Here is a 20,308-nt window from a genome sequence, read left to right as displayed (position 1 = left end):
GAGGAGACAGAAGAGCAGCAGAGAGAGATGGAGAGATGACTTTATGTCATCCATGAGGGATGCATTTGACATATGTTTCACATATTATAGCCCAACAAGTTACTTATAGCAATTTAAATACGAGCAATCAGTTTTTGGCAGACAATCACTTTTTGGCACAACACCGGCTATTGCAGTTAATAATACAACAGCTTCTTGCCATTTTTTGTGTTTCTTTTTATCGCTGTGTAACTGAGTTCAATTGAAAGCCTGCATGCGCTAGTACCTCTTGCCACAAGTTCCCAGAATCCTTTGCGGTCTTACCCCTGAATGAGGTCACATTTTTGGTGGGCCGGTCTCTAGTCAAAATGCCCAGGCCGATTTTTTGTCCCAGTCCAGCCCTGCTGAGGCTCATTTACTAATTAAGTAGTACTTCCCACGGGTCACATCTATACCAACATATTTTCAAAGTACAGCTGCAAAATGTCAGATATCAGTATCAAACACACTGAAGCTTTTCAGTGTCATTTGAAACTACCGAGTGACACTTCTGCTGTCTTTAGTCTCACACTTTTCTGCACTGAATAGAGGTGTGTCAGTTAGCCAAAGCAAACTCAAGTCAGATTTTCCATCTGATACCTCGGCAAAACCCACAGAAACACACATGGAAAACAAGTGAGAACAAACATTTATTAATCTTGTAGAGGAACTAAATTGCTACTTCAGCAACAAGATCAAGATGTAACAAACATGAATAAAATATAAATAACAGTGATCTTACTGAGGACTTAAAAACATTTGTAACCATACTGTTGATTTTGCAGCAAAATACACTTTAAAAAACACAGATAAAAGATAAGACATTACGCAAAATACACACAAATCTGCATACAAATCTATTTAGCATGTACATATCCTGTGTCTGTGGTGCTGGGGGGACCAGTTAGACACCAGCGGTTGGACCCGTGGACTACTTCATTGAAGAGTAGACAACGTTGGGCTCTCGGTTAAAGTCTGAGTACAAAGACACACACACACACACACAGTTTAAACAACAGGGAGCCTAAGGAAAGCAACAGAAAATACTGAGAGAAATAATAAACTAATATGATCAATAACTAAAACTAAGGACTAAAGACTCAAAATACTAAGGAAATGCATGAAGATATAAATGTAAATCATAAACAAACATTTAAATACTGACTCAATGATAATCAAAAATTCACAAGTTCAACTCAGAACCATGGCTACAAAACCAGGACCATGCCAATCCCAAATTATTTATTTCCACTTACACCTGCCGTTTTGAGTGTACAAGTGCATTCACACTTAAACGTACGGCTACTTGTGATGCACGAAATATCTTCATTGTTTGCTAATAACTGTTTTTTTTAATGTGTGTGTGTGTTGGAGTACGCTGAAATGTTGCTGAACTAATCAAGTTAATGTCTGAAAAGACAATTGCTATAAACTGTGGCAACATAAAAATAAAACACATGAACTCTGACTTTGTGTCTGGAATTCACGCTAGCAACATAGTACTACAGTGGTGCCCAACTTCACCCAACACACAGAACTATGTTGGACTGAGGTTGTACAGCCAGTGCAAGCCCTGGCCGAAATCACGGCAGAGCATCAAGAGTAGGCAGTAGCACATTGTATCCCTGCAGATTACCTACAGTGATTTCTAGGCTTGTTTGAGGCCATTCAAGTGGCATGTAAATGTCTGGAAGCACAATGGGCGGTGTGGTTACTTCCTCTGCTGTCTCGGGAGGCCCAGATACCAGTGCTCAGCCTACTGTCAGTATCTTTTGGAAGTCCATAATGCTGTGCTGGATCACTTTGGCTATTCTCAAGAACTACTGTCACCACCTTTGCAGCTCTTGTCTGAAAGTGGGGAAGTGACCCTTCTCCTACAAACAAAAGATGAAGAATGTAGCAATCAGGGAGCTGCAAACGGGAATGGCTGAGGAAGGAACGGACATGCTACAGTTAGATCCTGGAGCAGGTGGTACTGTGGCTTCTAATTAGAAAGGTGGAGTCGATAGACTGCCACTGGCCAGTGAGTGTGAAGACAGCCAAGACCTTCGTAAAAGGGTGGATATGTTGGGACATCCAAAGGGATTGTGGGCATTCTCACAGGAGGAGGCAAGCCAGTGCTGGCCCCAAGAAAAAAGCCTTTTGGCCCTTCATAGACACATCCATTGAGGTTAAATGCAAAATGTAATTCAAAATCCTGCTCCTCACAGTCAAGGTCTAGAATGATCTGGTCCCGTCTTATCTTAATGACCTTATAGTAGCGGTCACGTCTGGTTGGGGGCTCTGTTGGCTCTCAGGTGACTGTTTCCTCGCGGCTGCGTGCAGCGGGGCTAGGGGAGGGTCTGTGCTGACGGACGTGGGTTACTGACCTGGCAACCTGGCTGCCCCTGGGTGGGTCCGGGATGGGCGTGAGGTTCTTGGGGCGCTCCGTCTCTGGGCTGGGGCCCGGGCCGGGCCTCGGGGGCTTGGGTCCTGGTTGGTGTGTTGCCGGGGTTGTGGGCGGGTGGGTGCATGGGGGCCCGGCCCTGGAGCAGGGTGCCGCCGGTGCGTCGAGCCGCCTGGGGGGCTCTTCAACTGGTGGGGGGGATGGTCACATCTTGCAGGAGCTTTCTTCTCTTCAGGAACTCTCTGCAGGAGGGGGAGATACAGGAGAGGTGGAGGAAGATCTCAGCCTGGGCGTTTACCGTCTTATGTAGTCTGGAAGATGTGTGGATGGTGGGGTGGGTGCAGTTTTCTCTGTGGTGGGGTTGGGTGGACTGTCCAGGGCTCTGTGGAGCCGGAGGGCGCTACTGCACTGGGCCCCGGTCTGGATGGGCCTGGGCCCCCCTTCCCTGGCGGGTCGCGAAGGGTGGGAGTGCCTACTGGGGTCAGCGGGGGAGCTGGCCCCAGGGAGGGGTTACCTGCCCCTCCCTTCCTTCCCTCCCCATCTCCAGCTGCCTCCCTCTTCCCGCTCCTCCACAACCACCCACACATGCAGGGCCTTGGAGTGGGGGTATGTCACCAGGGTGCAGAGGAGGCTACCCCCCCCCCCCCCCCCGTCCCCTTCTGGCTGCCTCTGCCTCAATTTTATCCCACAACTTAGACATTCACATTATTCACACTCTCATTACACATACATATAGGATCTTGGGGGTGGGCACAATCACGGAGTCCAAATTACCATCAGGGTGTATACCTCACCCCTGACGTCGTTGCCCACCTCTCAATTTTAAATACACTTAGTCATTGAGGGCTAGCAGGAGGGACTATGCGCTTACCTGCTGCTCCTTGGCAGGTAGCTCCATGCCCTCCTGGGTTATAATTGCACCTTAGAACACATATGCATCTACACTACAATGAGCGGGTGGAGGGAGGTTTGGAGTCTTCTCCCACCCCCATTTTCTGCGGCCTGCTGGAGCGGGAGGGCTAGTAGGAGGAGTTGGCCGTCCGACTGCGGTCTGGGGTGTGGGGCCTCCCTGCTGCTGCGGAGTCTGGGTGGTCTGCCTCTCCCCACCGCAGGGAAAAGGGTAACACCACCTGGGTCTGGGTACAATTCCCCCCTCCAGGGGCAAGGGTACCTAGACCCGGTTTGTAGAGTACGCTTGGGGAGTGTGATCGTGTGTACAGCGTCTCTTTATGTCTGTCTCCACGTTGGTTGGGTGTGGAGTGAGTGCATATGAGAGCATGAGGGTGGGAATGGATGTTTGTGTCTGTGTGTGCCTGTATGTCTGTGTCTATATGTCAGGTTGGGTATCAGACGCCACCTCTCTGGGGACACCTCAGGCCCTCCAAGGTTTGGAGGCCTATCTCCACCTACCACCACTTCCCCTGCCGGTGGCGGACTCCCTCAGGTGTCGGTGTGTTGGTGGTTCTTTGTGTCTGGGGGTGGGCGTCCGGGTACACACCGGCTCACTCCTTGGCGGGCGCTTGTCGGGGCCTGGGGCCTGGGGCTCGCTCGGGCCCCTTTGGAGGTGGGGTGCCCCCGGCCTCTCGGCCTGGGGCTCGGTCACTCAGGCACAGCTGGGGGCCGGCGGAGCTCACGGGCGCGTCACTGCAACTCCCCCTGACTTCTGCTCCGCGGCTGCTGGGCGAGCCCTCATCTGGGACTCTCCTCAGCTCTTACTGGAACAGTGGCGCGGCTGCCCCTCTGTTGGTCTTCCATGGTCTCTTGTGTTCTGGGGGCCTCTGGATGTCTGGAGTTTTGATCTCCTCCATACCCGCTTCACACCCTGGAGGACGGGGCTGTGGCCCCCCCACACTCCCTAGCAGATCATTACATGGAGAAACCTTTGGAATGCAAGCATGCTGATCCACACAGGTATGCACACATGGGTATTCACAGACGCGGACTAAAGCTTTCTTGGCTGCTGCCTCAAAGCACACTGTGAGCTGTCTATCTTGCGTGCTGCACAATATCGTTTATTATTTAGTAAATATTGATATCTATGACTAGCTAGTTTATTGTGATGGTGCTTTGTTTTCTCTATTATTATGTTGCTCTTTGTTGTTTGCTGTCTCCTCTGTTTGTTTTTTTTGTTTGTTTTTTTTTTTTCTCCATACAGGTGACCCAGGAGTTCTTTCTTTTTTTTCTCTCTCTTCCCCCCCTTCTCACCATCTCTTCTCCCCTTTGGTTTTCTTTCTTTCTCGCCCCCTCTTTTTCTCATTCATTCCCCCTGTCCTATTTATTAAAAAAAAAAAAAAAAGACAAAGGATGAACTGAAGCTCTGCCATCACGTAATGTCGCATACTGCTGTTTCTGATGTCATTTGGAGAAAAAAAAAAAAAAAAGACCTTATAGTACCACATAACCCAGTTAGAGCACTTTGCTCTCGCTCTGCAGGCCTACTTGTTGTTCCTAGAGTATTTAAAAGTAGAATGGGAGGCAGAGCCTTCAGTTTTCAGGCCCCTCTTCAGTGGAACCAGCTTCCAGTTTGGATTCAAGACACAGACAGCATCTCTATTTTTAAGGTTAGGCTTAAAACTTTCCTTTTTGCTAAAGCATATAGTTAGGGCTGGACCAGGTGACCTTGAATTCCCCCGTAGTTATGCTGCAATAGATGTAGGCTGCTGGGAGATTCGTATGATGCATCAAGTTTTTCCTTTCCAGTCACCTTTCTCACTCACTATGTGTTAACAGACCTCTCTGCATTGAATCTTATCTGTTATTAACCTCGGTCTCTCTTCCACAGCATGTCTTTATCCTGTCTTCCTTCTCTCACCCCAACTGGTCGCAGCAGATGGCCGCCCCTCCCTGAGCCTGGTTCTGCTGGAGGTTTCTTCCTGTTAAAAGGGAGTTTTTCCTTCCCACTGCTTGCTTTTCTATTTTTCTCTGTATGTATAATTGTAGGGTCTACCTTACAATATAAAGTGCCTTGAGGCGACTGTTGTTGTGATTTGGTGCTATATAGATAAGAACCTGTGTGCAGATAAAGATAGTGTTGGGAAGGTTTCTTTCTGAGATTAGAAGTTTAATATCCTGAGCTTGAGTCAGGCTGGCTTAGCTACCAACTAACATTCAGCACTGTTCAAAGTTAAAGAGCAGCCGTACTTCTGGGCCTCTTTGATCTGATGTGTGTTTGTCCATAAGTGGCGCCTTCCTAGTTACTGCAGATACAATAGTAGTAGTAATGGAATAGTATTAAATACTTGCTATAGCAAAATGTTATTTATACTTGTTTATGAAGAAAATAAGTCCCAACCTTTACAAACATCAGAAGCTTTTCACAGTTTTTTTCCAACTTCTTAACACCTCTGCAGAGAAACGCTAACAGATGACAACGATCTGCGTGATGTTTGTGTGAAAACTGAAGGTGAGCAACCACAAAGCTGCCATTTTCTCTCAGTGCAAAGTGACACATTTCACCACAGAGCACAAAGCAAACGTATTCTAACAACAAGCTGAGTATTCTTCATCAAACTAAAGAAGGCTTCCTATAGATAATTGGAATCATTAAAGCGTGGACTGTCATGCAGAAGTTTAAAGTGAAAATGATGAAACCAAATAAGCTGTTATTTTTGGGGGGAGGGGTGTCATTCATTTTGGCATTTAAGATATACGATCACTAGTCACAAGTCAAGGTAGTGCTGATTATACCACTCTTTTGGAACATTGTAGATTTATTATTATAGCAGTTGTCTATGTGACGAGAGAACATGTAATGATCTGACATATCTGTCATAAAGTATGAAGTGGAATGAATAACGACGGCTCATTCAGCAACAACAAGCTGCATCTCCTACGGACACATGTATAGTTGTCCATGGATGCTTCCTGTTACCTGTAACAGTGACACATTCAAATAACGTTATTTAGAATAAATAAAAACTTTTGTCCAACCACATACTAGTAAGCTGCACAAAAGTGGCTGGTGAATGTAAACTGGAACTCCTTACATGTCAGGCCATGTGTCATGGGCTGTATCCCAATTCAGGGTCTGCAGCCTTAAAGTACGCATTTCAAGGCCGATTACGTCACAGCGGCGCGCCGAAGGCTGTCCCAATTCAAAGGCTGCTCGAAATGCGGCCCTGAAATGCGTCTTTCATTTCCCTGAATTTTAAGGCTGTGGCAGTGTAGACTTCGTGGCCCAACATATCCCAGAATGCATAGTGCGGCGGTGGGTGTGGATGATTTTGCCGGAAAAAAAAACGGTGGATGAGGGGCGCCCGAAGAGTAAACTTTAAGTAAGTACTGAATATTATGTCACTTATTCATGTGCAAATATTTAATAACGAAGAACATTAAAACATTACTGTTGGCCACATGTCGGCAAAGTTATGTGACATTAGTGACGTTTGTACTAACTTGGTTTTAAAGCCTTTACTTTAAAATATACGCCGTTCAATCGCTGAGCTTAATCCTGCAGAGAATGATCAAAGCTCATGTAGCAACAAAGAAAGAAATGAACAAAAGATTTTCTCCTTCATTTCTGTCAAACAAAGCTGTATGACACGTTTCCAGCTGTTAGTATCATGGTTGCTAGGCAACCTGGGCAGCGCAACGGAGGCTAGACCGTCCCATTACACAAGCCTCGCACTTCCGGCCTTAGCGATCCTCAAGTACGCGGCCCTTGAGGATCGTTGGGGCTGCATACTTTAAGGCTGCAGACCCTGAATTGGGATACAGCCATGGTCTCCATGCCTGCCCGGCCGGCCCCACAAGGCTATTGGTTCTCTCTCTCTCTCTCTCTCTCTCTCTCTCTCTCTCTCTCTCTCTCTCTCTCTCTCTCTCCCTCCCTCTCTGCCTGGGCGGAGCTCACTGTGGGCTCCCGCCCTTGGCCCACACACCTGACAACAATCAGCTGTCATCACCTGGAGCACTATTTGAGGCTGGAACACAGATCTTCTTTCTAGTACCTGAACTATATATTTTCCACAGGTTTTTTTTTCACTCTTCCTCTTAAAGCTGTTTTATTGTGTTTGAGCTTATTGATCATCCACCTCAACAGCGTCACTTTTAACTGGGTTTCCTAACTTTGTGACTTGTATTATTAAAATGGGTGAAGTGATTCTAATTGGAGGTTTTAATTTGTACACTGATGAATCCCATGAGCTGCCCAACCACGGACCTTCTTAATATCATCATATTTAAGCAACATGTTTCCAGTGGGTAAACACTGGCCCTTGAGGTAACTTATTATTACTTAGTTATTCCAGTTAAATAAATTGATCTGTCCTCCTTTTAGAGAAATCAAACCTAGATGTTTCTGTTCAAAGAAGCTGGGGACACCAAGTTTGACTGGACCATGTTCTGTATCTTCATTGCTAAGTTGGCTGTTCCCTTGGAGGCTTTGAGACCTTGGAATAAACTCAAAACATGGTGGAGAGATAATTTCTCTGTGAGAGATTTTGTCTTTCTGTTGGCTTGGCTTGGAATTCCTTTACAAGAGTTAAAGGAGGTGGCTCCAGAGAGAGAGGTCTTGTTATCTTTGCAGTCTGGACAAAGAGAAGCAGGAGAAAATGGATGTATGCCAATAAATGGTGCATGTACGAATTCTCTTGTGGACACACAATTATAATTGTTTGCGACTTTGTTCCGAAACAAGGTTTAAAAACAAGTTTAATCGTTCAGTTATGTCACATTCTGTTGCATTTCCAAATGCAATGACAATAAAGGCTTTGAACTTGTGGTATCGCATCAAGAAATTAGTTGGTTATATAAATATATGAGTATGCATAATAGTTATTATTCATAGATACCTACATCCTAAGTTCCTGTTATTCATCTGAAAGAAGCAGAATGAGAATGAGTGTGTCGTTACAATGGTAATGCCAGGAGAGGCAGTATTGGTTCTGTGTTACATTAATGTTGTAAGGAAGTGGAAGAAGAGTGTGTCCTGTAGGAGGCAGTAGAAAATGGATACTGATGTTCTGTACATGCGCTGAAAAGAAGGTTCAGTAAACCATTTGCAACGATACTCCATTGTAAGTCTCAGTTATTTCATTTTTAATTTTTGAAGATGCAACAGAACTGAATTGAATAAATGTCAAATGTTCACAAATGTTAAATGTTCACTTGAGGCTCCAAATGTGATGTTAAAATGTGTAGGCTTACTTCTACTTATGAAATGGTTTTCTACTGTTCTAGAGTAGAAAAGTAGCAGTGCTGCAACTGTTGCAGGATGGAGTCAAAATGATCTCCCTTTGGTGGTTGTCGTGTTGTAGTGTGTGGACTACCTCCTGAGTCACCCAGATAAGGAAATCCCAGAAAGATTTCAAGGTTTGCCTGCTATAATTACATTAAGGCTTAACGTTTGCATTATTAGGGGCGTGGCCTTTTGACTGGCAGGGAAAGCTGCCTGTAGCTGCTAGCTGTCTGTTAGCCTTCACCTCAGCTCATTATCCCAAAACTGGATCCCTGAGACTGTGGCTGTGCTGTTGGAGGTTTTGGGGGCATTTTAATGTAAGTCTGTACAGTAATATGGCTGCTTTGGGGTAAATTGTACAAGAACACTGAGCTCCGGTATTGGTGAGTTAGCATCTAGGATGTTTGTGTCTCTGTGATGCTCCCATACAGTTCACGGAAGCGGATTTAAAACCAAGCTAGCTAACATTAGCTGATAACTTTACAAAAAGCTGAAATGGTCATAATGTTGCTCATTTGTTTCCAAAAATAACTGTTGATTGAGAACTATTTAAAAACATTATTTAGATTTGTTTCATAGTAATAGCTTTCTCAAAATGTCTTTGTTTCCTTAGTGGAGTGGTTAACACAGTGTCTGGGTAAGTGGAAGACAATTGGTTTGATTGGGAAATGGTATCCCCTACAACACTTTGAAAACAGGTGGAGGTACCCACTTGTGACAAAGAAATGGCAAAAATAGTTTCTTTATTCATTATCTCATGTCTTCACAGTCTCCTGAAATTACGGAATATTTCAATTTGTATATACTTCAAAAACCAAAGTAATCTTGTCCCCACCCCGGAAGCTACTACAAAAACAAACAAAAAGAAGACGAGACCAATATTACCTCTGCTTTGTCTGATTGGCTGCTGCGGACAGTGTGATGTTTTGATCTCACTGTATATGATGTCATCAATGACTTCATTTTCTAAAGTGTTTTCTTGTCCTTCTGAAATTATTTTTAAAAAAAGAACAATTTACTGTATTTAATGTACTGTACAGAATTTAATTGTTAAAAATGTAAGGAAATTATTTAGAAAAATCATTTCTACATTTTACAATGTCCAGAAATAATGACTGTGCACATTATTCAGCAGAAGAAAACCATGGATGTAAGATCAGGAAGTACCTACAGTACATTGCTGTGCTGTCTCTGTGTAATCATAATGAATGTGAACTTTATTCTATTAGTCTGAGACTCACCTGCAGGTTTACTGTGAACACATCGTCTTACCAGCAGAACCAGTAACACCAGTAGAACCGCAACACAGGCTGATCCAACAGATGACAACACAGAGAGAACAGCAGGAGAGAGTGATGGAGGACGAGTGATGGAGGTGGAACCAAGAGGAGGTGTGGATGTAGGAGGAGGTGTGTATGTAGGTGGAGGTGTGGATGTAGGTGGAGGTGTGGTGGTGTGTTCCCCTAAAACAAAGCAAACACAGTCATTAAGTTGTCGTCACATTGTGAATGTTGAAAGCTGCAGAAACACAGACAGGTGAGTGTGTCACCTGTGACAGTGATCCAGCTGGATGGAGACTCTCCATGACCGCTGATGTCACACTTGTAGAGGCCTTCATCAGACCTGGAAACATGCTGGATGGTCATGTGACCTGTAGGCTGCTTCCTGATGAGGGAGCCATCTTTATAGAAAGCAGCTGGGAGGTTGGAGGGAGTGGTCTTCGTTTTACAGAGCAGAGTGACGTCATCTCCCTCCATCACAGGGAGGACAGGACTCTGCAGGATCACTGATCCACCTCAACACAGAGACAAACTACAGCATTTCATCCATTTACACACAGCTTCATCAACACTAACTCCACACACTCAGCTTACCAGTGACTGTCAGGTTAACCATGTTACTGATGGCACCCTCTCTGGACTCACACCAGTAAACTCCACTGTATGATTGGTAAACCGTGATGTTACATGAAGAACCAGCTGGTTCTCCCCACCCATCTCCACACTGAGTCCTCTGTCCTTTGCTTGTGTTTCTCCTCAGAGTCCATCCAGCAGAGCTGTCGTCCTCCTCACAGCTCAGAGACACAAAGTCTCTTTTAAAGAACTGAGAGCTGCTGGGACTCACAGTCAGACGAGCTGTGAGGGTTAAAATGAAAGTTGTATGATCTGTTATGTTTGTCTTATGATGAAACAACAGTGAAAATAATGTTGCATTAAAATTAGTTTGTATTTAGTTATTTACTAAAAGTAAACAACTAAATACTTGAGACATGAGAACAATTACATAATGTGTATGTGTGTGTATTTGAGGTTTTGGGGTGAATTATCAGTCCTGATAAAAATTTTGCCTGCCACCAAGGTGCAAGGTGGTGACATGGCTCACTGGCCAAAGTCTACCATCATAACAATGTTACCGAGTTGCAGTGTCCTTCTGCCCTGAATCATCATACACCTACGATTTCCACTATGTTTCCTCAGAGGCCCACTGGGCTTGTTATAGGATCTCTGTTGCCCAATATTCAGTAGAGGGGAGAAAGTAAGTGCTGCAAAACTTTGGCTTGGCATGGATTTCTGATTCTTTGGAGCCACTCTTAATCATGCAGTTAGATATGAGGCATCTACTTGTCTCGCATTGGTCTTCTCTACACATAAAAGCAACTGAGCTGATATAGCAGTCAGGGAGGGATATCTGCTTTAGGTGTTCTAACTGCCTTCAAGTCCACATCTGCAGCTCTGCTTCTGACAGCACTGGACAATCCCAAGTTCTGGGTCTCCTCCACATGTCTTCCACTGAGATCTTGGCCTCAGGGATAAAGGGAAGGATGAAGCCCAGAGATGTGAAAGACCTGTATAGATATTATTTAGTGCATGTAGGTACAAGGGGATCATGTGGGCAGTATTTGTATCCAAAAGTGTCTGAGTGGCAGAGTCCATCCACTGAATCCAACACTTTGCTTTGGGCCTTGCTATTGGTGATACCAAATGGAAGAACCTCCAACTCATAGATGCAGGTAGAGGCAGATCTGTTTGCCTTTATTTATGAAAATAAAATATTCCCAGAAGGATAATAGCACTCCAGGATGCACTATCAGAAGAAGGCAGTGATGCTTAGGGCCAGTTTATCCTGGGAAACCTTGGGTTATCCCATCCCTGTGAATTTTTCTTTAACATGCACTGACCTAAGACCCTGTTAAAGACTCACGGGGTCTTAGGTCGGTGATGATGTTATTTTGTTCCTGTCGAATCCTGAGCGATCTGTTCCTGTACTTTTAGACCTGGTGAGGTCATTTGGGGAAATCTCAGGTTATACAATTAACTGGCAGAAGAGTGAATTTGTGACTTTAACTGCAAACCTGGATGTTGACTTTTTGAAAACTTTAACTTTTAAAATTATAGACAGTGTGAAATACCTGGGTGTTATTATGCTTCTAATTAGTTATTAGTTCCTTGGTGGGACGCATCAATGCAATTAAAATGGTTTCTCTCCCTAAATCTTTTTGAATAAACAGTTTTTCAAATTGATCATCTCAGTGGTATTATCATTTGTCTGGGGCTTGAAAACTTATAGAATATCAAAAGCTCATCTATGTAAGTCTAAAGATGAGGGTGGATTTGGTCTGCCACATTTTCAGTTTTGTTATTTTTGTTATTTTTTTTATATTTTTATTTTATATTTATTATTATTTTATTATTGGGTTGCAAATTTGCACTGCTCTTGCTCTTGATGAAGGCGGTCGCACTTTTCTCTGGAACATTCTCTCACAGTCTGTTCTCTAAAACCTAAAAGAGGAATTGTGGATTTGATCAACTGGTCCCTAAATGCAATTGACACCCCTTTCTCAACGAGAAGTTTGGGCTTGGGTGAGCCTGAGTGCTGAAGATATCTACCTATTCGGAACCATGATTGCTGATCGGAGCTGGCTTGGACCTGACTTATCGAAGAATTAAGAAAGTGGAACCGGCTGTTCAAACCCCCACATTGGCATCCTCGAAAGAGTGTCCTTTATCCTTAAGATGCAGATGGACTGCTGAGTCTTATCCTGTGGAGGTGGCTCTTCTGTGTTGTGCCATGCGCTTGTGAAGTGGCTGTTTGGTCTCTCCAATGTAGAGGTCTGAGCATTCCTCGCTGCACTGTACAGCATACACCACATTGTTAAGTCCATCTGCATCTAAAGGTCAAAGGTCACTCTTTCGAGGATGCCAATGTTCACATTTTGGACAGAGAGGACAGATGGTTTGAAAGAGGAGTGAAAGAAGCCATCTATGTCCACTGTGAGCGACCATCTTTGAACAGAGGCGGGGGTTTACGACACCAACTCTCTGCCATCTATAATCCAGTTTTGAGATCCCTTCCCAGACGCCTTAACGCCCACTCACATCCTGGGCCATCTGACCTCAGGAATTCGCATGATAAGGTGGGGCCAGGTTTCACAATGAACACACCCGAAACTCTGGCTGATTGGGACCCACGCCCAGTTTCCCACCTTGGCTCAGGCGATTAGAGGATCATCAGGGGGTCCTTTTGTCCCTCTGTGGGGGTTACTCCCACTAGGTTTATATCTGGGACTCTCCACCATTTGACCTTAGAACTGAAGAAGCTTCTCGGATGAGAGGTGAAATGTCTTCAAGCAACTTAAAGAAGTCCAGACGCTTTTCTTTGCAAGCTCCTTTGACTATATTATCAGTCACTAACCCAGATGCAGAGAAGAATGCTGAATGCTACGCTGAACTGATACAGTTTCTCGATGATAAAAGTCTGTCACTGGTAATGAGAGATGCGACTGACGACGGAAGAAAAGCTTTAAAAATACTACGTGACCACTACGATAGTAAAGGCAAGCCCAGAATCATCGCACTGTACACAGAGCTGACGTCTTTACAGAAGAAACCAGATGAGACAGTGACAGATTATATTATCCGGGCTGAAAAAGCAGTGACCTCCCTAAGAAATGCAAAAGAAGTCATCAGTAATGGACTTATTATCGCTATGATTCTAAAGGGGCTTCCTGAAACTTACAAGCCATTTGCTATCCACACAACTCAAAGCAGTGAAGATTTAACATTCACACAGTTCAAAAGCAACCTACGAAGTTATGAGGAAACCGAGAAATTCGACAACAAAGTAAAAGCAGATAATGTGATGAAGGTTGATTTAACATCAATCACCTGCCATGGATGCGGAAACCGAGGACATTTTGTAAAAGATTGTCGCCAAAAGGGAACACCTAAGTGGTGTAGCTACCATAGAAGCTCGACACACAGTGATGAGACATGTAGAAGAAAAACCAAGTACAGAGATGATGCGAAACTAACTGTAGTAAAACAAGAGGACAAGAAAGAAGAGCAGACTTTTGTATTTAAAGTTAGTCAAAGACTTCTGCCTACTGACATAATAAGAGAAGGACTAATGGTGGACTGTGGTGCTACTTCACACATCATTACGGAGAAGAACAAGTTCATAAAGTTTGATGAGACTTTTGATCCTGAGAAACCCTACATGGAGCTCGCTGATGGATCCAGGACAAACAACGTCGCACTCAAGAGGGGAGACGCCAACGTTTCTCTACGGGACATACAAGGACACTGTACCACCATCACACTGAGAGATGCCCTGTTCATCCCATCCTACCCTCAGAGCATATTTTCAGTGAAGGCAGCTACAAACTATGGAGCACAGGTGATCTTCAAGAAGGGACAGAATGAACTGGTGAACAAAGATGGGACAGTCTTCTCCATTGAAGAATACAACAGACTCTACTATTTGAAAACGGTAAACAATGAAACATCATACAATGACATGATGTCCTGTGACACTGTTAATCTGGCTTGTGATGTGAAAACATGGCACGAAATTTTAGGACATTGTAATGTTAGTGATGTGTTAAAGCTACCCGATGTTGTAGATGGCATGAAAATCACAGGCAGTGGCATGTTAGATTGTAATGTGTGCACAGAAGGGAAATTCACTAACAACAGAAACAGACAAAGCGACCCAAAAGCGAGTGACCCATTACAGTTGGTGCACACTGATCTAGCTGGCCCCATTGAACCAAGTGGCCAAAGTGGTCATAAATACGCTATATTATTTACAGATGATTTTTCAGGGGCAGTGTCAGTTTACTTTCTAAAACAGAAAAGTGACACCACAGAGGCCACAGCAAAGTTTCTAGCTGACTGTGCACCATACGGCAGTGTTAAGTGCATTAGATCGGACAATGGCACCGAGTTCACAAGCAGTTCCTTCCAGTCTCTTTTACGGAAAAAGGGCATAAAGCATGAGACATCTGCACCATATTCTCCCCATCAGAATGGCACAGCTGAGAGGCAATGGAGAACTCTCTTTGAAATGGGGAGGTGCCTTTTACTAGAAAAAGAGCTGCCAAAAGAATTATGGCCTTACGCCATTCAAAATGCAGCACACACCCGCAACAGATGCTACAGTAACAGGACTAAAAGTACACCATATCAGATGTTAACAGGGAAAAGACCAGATCTCTCAAAACTGTGGATATTTGGGTCAGACTGTTATGCATACACACATAACCACAAGAAACTTGATCCCAGATGTGAAAAAGGAATATTTGTGGGTTATAGTAAAAATAGCCCAGCATACCTGGTCTATAACCCTCACACAGGAAAAGTGTCAAAACACAGACTCGTGAGATTTATCAAGAAGAACACTGTTGAACAACAAACACAGACTGATGAATATGACTCAGAAATTCAGACTTATGAACATGTAGTGCCTTTAAAAGAAAGTACAGAACAACAAAATGAAAATGCAGCAGAGAACAGACCTCCTAGAGAAGAGGAAACCAGCACAAATGAACCAAACCCTGACATAGAAAGACATGAGGGTGATGAGCAAAACCAAACTGAGCGCTATCCTAACAGAGAAAGGAAACCTCCTAAATATTTAGAGGATTACACATCTAACTGCAAAGATTTAGCAAATGTAACCTCTGTAAGTGTTGATTATTGTTACAGAGCAACCTGTGGAATCCCCCAAACCTATAAAGAGGCGCTGATGTCACCAGAGGCACCAAGGTGGAAACAGGCAATGACAGACGAAATCAACTCTCTGAAAGAGAATGACACATTCGAACTGACTACTTTACCTACTGGTAGAAATACCATTGGAGGAAAATGGGTCTACGCCCTCAAAGACAATGAACAAGGACAAATATTCAAAGCCAGGTTTGTAGCAAAAGGTTACAACCAGACACAAGGAATAGATTACCAAGAGACATTTGCACCAACAGCAAACATGACATCTGTGCGAACCCTAATGCAAATAGCAGTCCAGAATGATCTTATTATCCACCAAATGGATGTTAAAACTGCATATTTGCATGCTCCCATTGAGGAAGAAATATACATGGAACAACCAGAAGGTTTTGAGCAAACAGAGTCAGGAGAAAACTTGGTGTACAAATTAAAGAAATCCCTTTACGGGTTAAAACAATCAGGTAGAAACTGGTGCAAACTCTTGAATGACTACCTTGAACAAAATGACTTTGAAAGAAACCTTTCTGATCACTGTGTATACAGAAAGAACATTGGACATGAAACTCTACTGGTTATCATCTGGGTAGATGACTTGATCATTGCAGCTAGCAATACTAACTTGTTAAATACATTCAAAGAAACAATGAGGTCAAAGTTTAACATGAAAGACCTGGGGAAAATATCCAGTTTTCTTGGGATACAGTTTATACAAAAAGAGAGTGAAATCAGGATGAATCAGAAGAGGTACATTCAAAGAATGTTGGAACGCTTTGGGATATCTGAATGCAAACCCAGATCCACACCGTGTGAACTAAAAATGGACACCACTACATGTGGAGGAAATGATGCAAATGAGACTGTTAACTCAAGAGAGTACAGAGAAATAGTGGGCAGTTTGATATATGCCATGACGTGTACGAGACCAGATATAAGCTGGGTTGTTAGCAGACTATCTCAAACACTAGCTCAACCCACGAGAGAGGACTTAGTAACGGCAAAACAAGTCCTCAGATACCTAAAAGGCACAAACGACTTCGAACTGATCTTTAAGAAAAGCAGTGAGGATCTAGATCTAATTGCTTACAGTGACTCTGACTGGGCATCCTCTGTAAAAGACAGACGCAGTACAACAGGCTACTGTTTTGCACTTACTAAAGAGGGACCAGTAATATCTTGGAAAACAAAGAAACAGCCTACAGTGGCACTCTCAACATGTGAAGCTGAATACATTGGTCTTGCAACCACTACTCAGGAAAGCATGTATTTAACCCAACTGTTAAACGGCATGGACAGAAAAAGGTACACATGTACTAAACTGTTTGGGGACAACCAAGGGGCCATTGCATTGAGTAAAAACCCAGTGAACAGACAGAGGTCAAAGCATATTGATGTGAAATATCACTTCATTCGTGAAGCGGTAAATGAGAGGAAAATCTGCATTGAACACTGTCCATCAGAAGAAATGGCTGCAGACATACTAACAAAACCAGTTACAAGAGTGAGACTCAGAAAGTTTCAAAAATGGTTCTTTGGAAATGCATGAGATGCTATGGGCTAGCAGCATGAGAACAAGGGGGGGTGTTAGATTTGTGTTCTCATGAGTAAATATATTAATTTATTTTATGTTGTGAAAGACGTTTTCTGATTGTCATTTTATTTTGAAAATGATTTTATTGTGGTGATTATAGATTACTTCACTTCCTGTTCCTGTTGTTCCGAAGCGCGAACTGCTGAAGTAATGTATGGTTTTCCCTCCTGTGTTGCTAACAATTAAAGAAACGGGGAAAGTAATCAACCACCAAGTGTGTGCATTATTAAGAGAACATGACCGAAGAAGAAGAAAACTCTTCGAGCTCAACAGTCTGACATTGTACCTCAATTAAAATGTGGCTAAGAGAACTGACTGCTCTGCTGCACATGGAGAGGATCAGCTATATATTAGAGCAGGTGTCGAACTCCAGGCCTCGAGGGCCGGTGTCCTGCAGGTTTTAAATGTGTCCTTGATCCAACACAGCTGATTCAAATGGCTAAACGACCTCCTCAACATCTCTTGAAGTTCTCCAGAGGCCTGGTAATGAACTAATCATTTGATTCAGGTGTGTTGACCCAGTGTGAGATCTAAAACCTGCAGGACACCAGCCCTCGAGGCCTTGAGTTCAACACCCCTGTATTAGAGGATAAACTTAATAAGATCTTTGATGTGTGGCAAACTTTTTTAGATAAAACACATTTATTTTTGATTGATTGTAAACAACTTGAATAACTTAGTCCACCACCTAAGCGTTGTATTTCTGTTTATTACCAGTGTTGAAGACTAACAGGGTTTAAATATCTGAGACTCTTCACCTGCTGGTTTTTATAACTTAAGAAGCCTCTTGGATGAGAGGTAAAATGTCTTCATCTAAGTCCAGTCACCTTCTTTCCTAGCTCAGGAAAGCTGGAGCAGACCTATATATTCCTGGTCTCACTTGGAGCTTGATGCTGCCATGTCACTTTGTAATAACAACTCAAGCGGACTCCGGCAGGACCGCAGTGGATTTACGCTGGAGCCATAAAGCGTCGGGGTGATGAGACGCAGATATTTAAATTTAATTTGGACAACAAGCTGTTGAGAGAACAGGTCTTCATGTTATGCGTGCCGAATACTGGATTACAGTCAGTGCCAGCAGCTGCTTTGGAGTACTCCGGTGTGGCTACTAGAGCTCGCTCAGGTCTCTTGCTGATACTCTCTATGTAATCAGAGAGCTCATCATGTTATTCATCTCTTTTTCAGCCTCACTAAATGGTGTACTGATGGATTGCCACCATTATGATAAAGTAAAGGGAGACTAGCACCTGCTGATGTCCTTAATAAAACAGACTGGGATAGCACTGGGGGTGAGGTCAAGTGCTGTATGATGCCATTTCTAGTGACCTTTCTTGACCTGCTTAATCACATTCAAATTCTCCAGTGACTGAAAAAAGTCATTCCGACTTCAGTCGGCGGCTCTGTTCTCTCAGCCACAGGATGCCCATGTCAGCAACATTACCACACTCACACCCTGTTTGGCTGAATGAGTTGTGCCATTAGGCATGCATGCACCAAGAGCATGACCCAGTGACAGCAAAGGGGATAGTGATGTGCACAATTTTGGTCTGCAATGTCAGTGCTTCATAAAAGGTTGTTTCATTTTTTTACTGACCTTGGTTTGTTGTGCAGCTCAGCAGTGAGATCAGAACTAAAGAGAAATGACACTCAGGTTGATTTGAGCTGAACATAAAGAACAACTCCACACAAACTGCAGAAAACCTCTATGTGTGCTCTATTAAACATATCTGCTAATGCTTTGCATTCTGTGTTTTTTAACATTTCTTAACACATATAAGTTGTTTTTTTCACCACTAACTTGATATTAATGACGCTGCTAAGTTACAGTGTTTCCTCGACTCCTGAGCAAAGATAAAGAGTCAGTTCAGACCTGCAGTTGGTCCTCGTGGTGTTTTGAACTTGAATTCAGCCTGATTTGTTTTTCATGTCTTCTCCTCCATCATCAGTTATCAGGAGAGCAGACAGTCAAAGTACAAGAATTCAAACAAACACAGAGATTCTACTTACAGAGCAGACACAGCACAGATGTTTCCTTCATCGTCCTTCTCACTCATTTGAGCTTCTTTTCATTTCTGTCACTGACACCAAGTAAAGCCCGCCCTCTTCCTCTGAGCACCAGCTTTCTATTGGTTCAAACACAGAGGTGGGTAACTGACTTTTTTCCTTTTTTAAGAATAGAAGTTATAAAATAATGTAAACATATATCTAAAGGTACACTGTAACACTTCAATTTTATTTCAGAAACAAAAAAGAATGAATCACAATTCTGTTCTTTTAAACTTATGTACAAGGACTTGGACATGTAAAAAAAGTTTAAGTTGTGCACTGTTGTGACATAATCTAAATTTGACCAGTGAGATTACAATTCATGTCTATGATGCCCAAAAGCATCATATTCAACTTCATTGAATAAATCAGATGTCCTCTGCTCTCTGTGATCTGTAGTTTGGTTGATGAACAAATCCATGTCCATGTAGTTACGTCCCCCTCAGTGAGAGAGGCAGATATGAGCTGAAACACAGGAATCAAACCAGGGACGCTGCTGTTATGGAGCTGAACTGGAACCATTCAGACACTGAGGCCCTCTGAACACATTTTAATTACAGCTGTGCAGAGACACACTGATGACTGACTGGAACACTATGATTCACATTTTACATGAACACCATCCTCACACATGGTTTATATGTGGCCACTAGAGGGAGATGTTGCACTTTGAATACCAACACAGATACAAGCAGATCACCAGTGATGCTTTCAGAGTTTCTTTTGGCATGCTGTGCATGTACTGTTCATAATAAAATGGTTGTTTACTTTATTTCAAATATAGTCAGAGTTACAATGAGATCTGGACTCTTTGACTGCAGAGTTCATTCTACTTTCTGATCAGGCTGTAATATTTCTACTATAAGCTGTTTATTCTAGAGACAATGAATATATTTCATAAACACAGTCAGCAGTAAAAGTACAGTTTGATTACAGTCTGTACTTTGCTGATCCACAGACCAGCCAAGTTTTAGGTTTCCAGAGTCTCTTGCTCTTGCAAAAAGCTGTCAACCCAGCAAATGTATTCATACAGATTTTTTTTTACATAGTTTAAGACATACAATACAGATCAAAGTGATGCTCATGAA

General features: G+C 43.2%; 1 protein-coding gene across 1 annotated transcript; it reads right to left on the bottom strand.

Annotated features, from left to right (window-relative positions):
- Positions 1-649: 649 nt before the first annotated feature.
- LOC146713031 (low affinity immunoglobulin gamma Fc region receptor III-like) lies at positions 650-19,287 on the bottom strand. Its single transcript, XM_085452330.1, has 7 exons — positions 19,182-19,287; positions 18,769-18,804; positions 10,454-10,714; positions 10,129-10,374; positions 9,821-10,042; positions 9,465-9,566; positions 650-993 (listed from the first exon to the last, which is right to left on the bottom strand). Exons 1-7 carry the CDS (start codon positions 19,210-19,212, stop codon positions 950-952), a joined length of 942 nt encoding a protein of 313 aa, XP_085308456.1. The 5' UTR covers positions 19,213-19,287; the 3' UTR covers positions 650-949.
- Positions 19,288-20,308: the final 1,021 nt, after the last annotated feature.

Source organism: Copadichromis virginalis, linkage group LG3, assembly GCF_057382275.1.
Source record: "Copadichromis virginalis isolate Kocher_CV1m ecotype Utaka linkage group LG3, C_Virginalis_male_GT1.1, whole genome shotgun sequence".
In the NCBI taxonomy this organism is placed as follows: Eukaryota; Metazoa; Chordata; class Actinopteri; order Cichliformes; family Cichlidae; genus Copadichromis; species Copadichromis virginalis.
The sequence above is the reverse complement of the archived record's forward strand: the minus strand, read 5'-3'. Positions and strand labels throughout refer to the sequence as shown.

Excerpts from the sequence above, each read along its gene's own strand:
- LOC146713031 (XM_085452330.1), bottom strand. The coding sequence starts at position 19,212 with ATGAAGGAAACATCTGTGCTGTGTCTGCTCT. Across the intron at positions 18,805-19,181 it reads ATCTGTGCTGTGTCTGCTCT|TTCTGATCTCACTGCTGAGC; the intron begins GTAAGTAGAATC and ends ATTTCTCTTTAG. Across the intron at positions 9,567-9,820 it reads TGTTCACAGTAAACCTGCAG|AAGGACAAGAAAACACTTTA; the intron begins GTGAGTCTCAGA and ends AAATAATTTCAG.